Source organism: Parus major, chromosome 1A (genome assembly GCF_001522545.3).
Source record: "Parus major isolate Abel chromosome 1A, Parus_major1.1, whole genome shotgun sequence".
In the NCBI taxonomy this organism is placed as follows: domain Eukaryota; kingdom Metazoa; phylum Chordata; class Aves; order Passeriformes; family Paridae; genus Parus; species Parus major.
The window spans coordinates 70,494,024-70,501,358 of NC_031773.1; the positions used below are offsets into that span (position 1 = coordinate 70,494,024).

Sequence of the window (7,335 nt, forward strand, 5' to 3'; positions counted from 1 at the left end):
AACTAAGTATTAAAAACAAGGGCATACACACTGTATCTCAGACTCCAACAAAATTCCTCATTGGGCATGGGATAAAATTTTCAGAATATGAAACCTCATGGTTATAGATGTGAAGTAACCTGTAGCTAGTGGAAGAAAATAATGAGTGTCTTGGAAATACAGATTGTGCTGCATTTTAAAAGAAAATCAGGGTATAATTGAAAGATACAACTAACATTTTCCAATATTCTCTGCTCAGAAATACTGATAACTTTGGGAAATACAAGTAGAAAAAAAAAATCTGCTGTGATTAAGAACGCCAGAGAATTACTTTATTTATAATCCTTTCCATATATTCAACGTGCTAATTAGACCACCAACAAGGAACCCTCTTAAAGTAGCCAACAAAAAACTTTCTGAGACACGTTCAGGCATCTGCAGGAGTCTACCGAAGTGCCTGCTGTGGAGATGGAAAATTCATCTCTTCTGTGTTAACAGCTCTCATGCTGTCTTCCATAGTAACACTAAGGCAGCTCAGCATTACTGCAGTTTGGTTTTAAGTCCTGGGTGCTAGAGAACTTAGGGAAAAAACCAAACCACCCCCAAAAAACCAAGAAGCATTTCATAAGAAAAAAGAGAGGAAAAGGAAGGAAAAATCAGACTTTGAAGGGTCATCTGGGTACACTGAGGAGCTGAAGTGCTGTTAAAGAAACAGAGCTTTATCTTCCTCCACTGCCCAGAAACACATACTGCATTTCAAAGTTGATTTTTGGGTGGTTTGATTTAATTTTGGGGACTGGCAAACTCGTGTTTGTCCTGCTGGTAGTACACAGCACCTGAGTCACTTGACCAGCCATATTAAATCTGGACAAACACCTGGCAAGGCAGAGGTCCTGCTGAGAGAAGTTTGCAGTTCAAAGAACAATATTCATTCCAGGATACAGCTACTACAAAGTGGTCTTCATCAAGTGGAAAATTCATGATGAATAAATACAACAAATATAACTACATTTTTGGAACTTGGAAAAACTAAGTTTGGTAGTAGTTGGTAATTTTTCCCTGCAAATTTTTCTTCCAGCTCTGACAATAGCAGGAAACATATTCTTCCCATGCCTTTATTGCTTGATAGTTTCTTCTGAGAAGACTATTTTTGCATAATATCTAAGCATTTGTCAGCAAAATTTTCCATAAAAGGCAGCCTCTTTGTAGTCAGTGTAAATTTACATATTCTTTTAAGTCTGTTTTGACTGTGTTTCTGCTACCATTCAAGGCAAAGGGAAGGGAGGGGGACTAGGTTTGGGGCTAGTACATTCAAATAAATGTACATTTTTTCTATTTACACTTCTCCCCAGTGGTTAGTATTGATGACAGAGCTTTTCTGTTCCTCACCAGAACCTTTTCACTTCTCAGTGCTCCAAGCCATGTTTCTCATACCATTTTATGGCAGCATCAGAGTTCTGAGGATTCCGAAAACCCAACATCCCCATAGCCCAGGGTCTCTGGTTTAGCCCATGGTCTGAGTCTTATCCTGCTGTGACCATGGTGCTGAGGTCCCTGTCAGGTGTGACTCCTGTGGCTTGCTGTGGTTTCCTGCTTTGGGATCAGCTAATTATCCCCTTCCATTGAGCAGCAGGGGCTCCTTATTACATCACAAAGCTTTCTGATGGACCAGCCTTCACCTGGACCCTCTTTTCCCCAGCACCAGGTCCATCCTGACCTCTGGGTCATAATAATTTCTCTTTCAGCCTGCTGGGACTCTTAAGGAAGGAATAGCACCAAACCTCTGTCCCACTCAGGTCCTCCTGCCTCTGGGCTTTTCAGGGCTGGCCTGCCACCTCCACAGCAAGTCTGTGTAGAGCTAAGTCCCTACAGATCCCAGACCTGAGGATGGTAATTGGCCTAATGACTCCAACCAGCATGACCCCACTGGTGATACTCCAGACACACCTAGGGCAAATATTTCAGCACAGGAGAGATTGTCTGTAGCTCAGCTGCAGCTGTGTCTAGTTATTGACTCCCTTAATCCTGATTTCTAGCCATGGGATGATGCCCTGCTATTGTCTCCTCCCTGTGGACTTGCATGCTGACCATTTGATCCTGATCCTGCCCTGTGCTTGCTGTCAGACTTGCCTCACTGTGCTGCTGCACTGTAATCCAGACTCTCAGGTGTACCTGTCTGCAATTTCTGCTTCTGTTTCGCTTGAAAGGTACTGAGTCCTGACTGAAGAGATGCTGCCCTGCTGGCTCTGTTGTCTCCCTTAACTGTGGGCCCCTTCTCCCTTAGGGAGTACCTGGCCCTGATAAGCAATGATCAGATCCAAGTTTAAGCAACTTATGGCTTAAACACAATTCTGAGTGGCCAGGTCCTGTGTTTGGAGGGGAGGAAGAAAGCTAAGCACAGGTCTACCTCTACTGGCAGGTTGACTTTGGGAGATAACACATCCTGGAATGGTTCTGTGTTCCTCTTCTTGCCATGAGGATTCATCTGGGATGGGTTAGTTCTGTCCCTTTTTACTCCTGTCAGCACAGGTTTCCTTATCCCTAAATCCATACTGTTGATTCATGCCTGTCTCCTGATACTTCACTAATTACTTTTCCCTTTCATTCTTTTTTCTCATGCTTTTTTGGAGAAAAAAGCACTAAATTAGGTGTTTGTTCCTGGTGTAGGTAACAGTCACAACAACTGGCTATGGAGACAAAGTTCCCCAGACATGGATTGGCAAGACAATAGCTTCCTCCTTCTTTGCCCTGCCAGCTGTAAGTAGAACTTGAATATCTTCATTAAAGGCGTGTCCACCTCTGTGAATGCCTCTGGCTCCTGTAACCTGTGGATCACATTAAGAAACACATGTTGTTTATTCAAGTTACACAATTCCACTGTTGATCTGCTCAATTTCAGATTAATCTGTTGGAATAAGTAGAACTCTTACAGTTTAGACATTTGAAAATTTCTTTTATAAAGTCTTTTATTAAATGTCTGTTTATTCCAGGTGTGAAGTATTTTATTTAGGTATGTGACGCTACATACGTGTCTGACTAGTAATTTTGTTATGTTTAGGGCATTCTGGGGTCTGGTTTTGCCCTGAAAGTACAGCAGAAACAACGTCAGAAGCATTTCAATAGACAAATCCCAGCTGCAGCTTTCCTAATTCAGGTAAGGCCGTAACAGTAGAATACTAAAATACCTCAGAGTTTATTGGAGAGGGAGTGTGGCCAGGAAGTTCAAGTATTGAGAATCACCATTCTTAAATTTATTATAGATCTATAACTTGTGTTTAACCACTTTGTCATTTTGATCCACATCAGTAAGTAGAGAAAATGAGGTAATTGCCTCTCCCTTTCTGGAAGCTGCACTATACCTGATATTCACAGGCATAATGACACTAACTGGATGCAGTGAGTATATGTAGTGAAATACCCAATAAAATAAAAATCTGCCTTATAATATTTAATTCATAACTTCCTTTTCATATTCAATAGGTTCTGCACATCTGCCAAATCCTGAGATGAATGTGTGTACAAATACATAAAAACACACACCTGTTTTTAGAAAAATCTCCTAGCATAACATTCCATGTGATGATATAAAGAATTAAATAGCACAGTGCACAAACATTCAATGTGCCACAGTGCAGAAAAAAGAAAACACAGCATTCAGTGGGGGATTCACTTTTATGATGGTTGAGTTTGATTTATTTGGGGCTTTTTTTCTTTTGCTGTGGGCAGAGTGTGATTCCAGTTCATGGGGGGAGCACTCCAAGAGCACACTGAATATCTTTGTGTGATGCATGTGCATCTCCTGGTGCAAATTGCATCCACCATGGCTGTATTTTACTAGGAATGGTGTTTACCTGGACTGAGGGGTTTGTTGTCAGTTGGATTTGCTGCAAAATTTGCCGTGCAGGAACCCAGTGACGGCTCCTGCACTAAGGCTCTTTGGGTTTCTTTACAGACCCTGTGGCGTTGCTATGCAGCAGAGAAATCCTGCACCTCCACAGCCACCCTGAAGATCTATGTGACAGCTCTGTCACGATCCGCAAGGTGGGATTCGTGATGTGGTTCTTTTAGTCGGTCTTAGAGTACAAAAGATTATCAGCAAACCAAGGACTTAAACAACAAAACACTTTATTGAGTGCTCATCAGCACTAATATGTGATAGAGAGAAAAGAGGAGAAAGCAAAGCATAAGGAAAAGAGAGTAAGGGGATTATAGCTACCAACGTCGAAGTCCACTCTGCCGTCCAACGATGCAGAGTCTTCTGTCCGTTGAGGAGATCTCAGAGGAAGGTAAGTTTGGGGTATAATTTTATAGTCTTTTGCAAAGCGAGGGGCGCAGGGCCAAAGCCAGAGGAGATTGATGAGCATTGTGATGAATTCCATTGCGTGGGGAGCAGGTGTAGGGTACAGGGCGATCCATGTCGTGCAAGTCTCTGCTCACCAGCAGGAACAAGGACAAGGTGTTGTGGAAAATCCATTGCACAGGGTACCACGCACAAGCCTCTGCTCACCAGCAGGAACGAGAGCTGTGAGTCGTGGAAAACCCGTTGTGCAGGTTACCAAGCCTCTGCTCACCAGCAGGAACGAGAGCCATGAGTCGTGGAAAACCCGTTGTGCAGGTTACCAAGCCTCTGCTGACCAGCAGGAACGAGGGCAATGTACTGTGCAACCACCTGCAAACAATCACTTAGCAAACATCCAGCTCAGATAGGCCCAAACCCCCAAACCAAGTCCCTTGTGATATTCAGGGTCCCAGTCTCTGTTCTTGAGATGGTTGTGAGACAGATGAGGGAATCTTTGGACTGTCTCTTACAAGCTCCCGTGCAAAATCCCAAAAACTCTCCAGCGCATCTAGTCCTGGTCTGAGAAAACAGGTGACAGAACTGGCAGGGCTGGCTCTCTGCTTGCTTTTCACTTTAAATTATAATTAATTTGCCAAAAGCCTTGTGAAATGCCTGAGAAGTTTGGGTACCTGAAATGAAATATGTTCATTTTCCTCCTGCCACAGCCCAATTAGTTCTGTTTTCCTTAAAATAGTCTTATGGAAAAACATCTTCTAGCTAAATTTGCCTTGTTGGTCAGACAGGTACCAACTCTTCATTGTTTTACCCCCTTTGGAGTCTCCTACTTTCTCAAAGCACAAGGCAATGGTGCCACTTTCCCATTCTGCATTCATTTTTTAGCGTAGTTCATACAGGAAGAAGGAAAAAGCCAGTTTAAAAATTTATGTTCACATTTAACATGTGGTTGACAGCAGATACTTTTATCTGAAGTACTCCATGCTGCTTTCATCTCTTCAGAAATTAGGGCAAATTCCTGGACCATGGGTTCAGGAAACTGGAACAGTGTTTGTCTACAAAGGTGGAATTGCCCAAACACTGTTCTTTGGTGTCATTGCCAAGCTTGCCAGAAGGGCAGAGGTCTGCAGCAAGTCGAGCTCAGGCACCCTGCTTTTCCGAAATGATGGTCAAGGCCTGCCTTTAGGCAGTGACATCCCACTGGAGCCTGTTTCCTAGGGGAAGAGGGCTGTAAAATTCCCCCTGCCACATGAAACAGCCTTTGTTTTGGTGCTAGTGTGACCCTGATTTGTCACAGCTGGAGACAGAAAACATGGGAGGAAAGGGGTAAAGCTGAAGTAAGACTTCTGTATGTGTGTTGCTGAACAGCAAGAAATCCATGGTTGGAGAGATGGGGAAAAAAAGTATTTTCACTCTGTCTTCTTTAGTGAGGGGGACTTCCATAATGTAGTATTTGTCTGAACCTCCTTGTGCCCTGGGAACCCTCATTTAAGAACATAGTAATGGTTCTTTCACATCTTACCAAAGGATCCTCTTCTTGTTCTTGTTCTTTCTTTGTCTGTAACTTCTTATTTTAAGGTCTCAGATACATATTGATCATTTTGTGCATGTTGTAGCATTTTTTTCTCCAGAGGACTCCTATTCTCTTTTCCTGCTGTAAGAGCCTGTAGTCTTTGCTCTTAGAAGTATTTTGATGCATGTCAGTGCATCCACTGTCCACAATAAATATCTATTTCTACCATTTCACCCCCATTTAATTCTGAACATGCATTTGTTGAACTGCTGCCAAGCTGAACAGAAGAAGGAATTTCAAAATCTGTATGTAGACCATAACAAAGTATATCGCATCTCGCCGGAGCTTATCTAGCTCTATCACTTCAGCCTGTGACAGGAGTGGGTCACAACCCAGGAGCAGGATGACTCGAGGTGCAACTAGAGCACTTGCTCTACGGCTTTTTGGCTGTCAGTCTGCACTCTGAGGAGACAAGGATGAGAGGGAGGTCTTTTGCATGGGGCAATAGAGGATTTATTGCTCTGGGGAATCCTGGGGGCAAAAGACAGAAAATGCAAGCGTGCAACAGCTGAAATAGGGAGGCGGTTCAAAGGGGAGGGTAGAAAGCATCAGCTAATCAGACATATCTTGGGGAGGGTAAAAGACAGGGTTCACAAAATCATCATCCAATCATCAATGAGGGGGGGGGGGGGGGGGGAAGTTGGGTCACATGGACTAATCAAGCATCGAAGTTTAGGGGATTTCCAAAGTGGAATTCCAAGAATGCTGTGGACCTAAGACAGATAGACAGGAAACTCAGGGTAGATTGACAACATGGGGTGAGAGGGTCTCATTTGGACCAAACCATCAACTTAGATAATAACCGAGCACACCATTAACAAGAAACACACTGCAACATCAGTAAGAATGGGCTTAACTTTAGATCAAATAGCCTTGTTCCATATGTGAATATATTGGCCCTGCAGCTCTTTGTGTGACTCCAAACCTTCATTTTTAATTTTTAAGTTGTCTTGCTTCTGGAAGACAGGTGTCTGCTAGGGAGAGCAGGAGCCTCCCTTGGGATGAAAGAATGTAGACCCCCTCCCTCCGAATTATTATAAATTTGAAATCAAGGGGCTTTCAGGCAGAGATCTGGGGATAGGAGTAACAGTTCTTTACTAGCATAACCAGGTAAACAAACAAACAGTAACTACAGCAATAACAAGAACACAGAACCAGGGACCCCGGGACAGCTTTCTCGGCTGAGATGGGATGGAGGAGAGGTTTTGTTTTCACAAACCCCCTCGAGCAGTCAGTCCCGGTACTCCTGCAGGGCTCCGAGGAACAGTTGGCTGGAAACAGCAGGGATGAGCTGAGATCCTGGGCCGGTGGCTGAGGTGTATCAGCAGCTCCGCGGTGGTGCCTGGCACTGCCACACATCCCGGCAGGACAGGGGGTGAGAGGCCACCAGCAAAGAGGGGAGAAGGAGAAGAAGCAGCAGCTCCATCTGGGTGATGGCGAAATTCCCTTCTCTCCACCGCAGCAGCTCCGTGACCCAGCACATGAACGT

The 7,335-nt window shown here is 43.9% G+C and overlaps 1 protein-coding gene across 1 annotated transcript in view; it reads left to right on the forward strand.

Moving 5' to 3' along the window:
• The window catches only part of LOC107204210 (potassium voltage-gated channel subfamily KQT member 1-like), a 481,393-nt gene that overhangs the window by 50,039 nt on the left and 424,019 nt on the right, over window positions 1–7,335 (forward strand). The window contains 5 exon segments of the mRNA XM_033514697.1: window positions 2,647–2,736; window positions 3,038–3,133; window positions 3,932–4,034; window positions 4,792–4,821; window positions 4,824–4,849. Coding sequence (XP_033370588.1) covers window positions 2,647–2,736; window positions 3,038–3,133; window positions 3,932–4,034; window positions 4,792–4,821; window positions 4,824–4,849 — 345 coding nt within the window.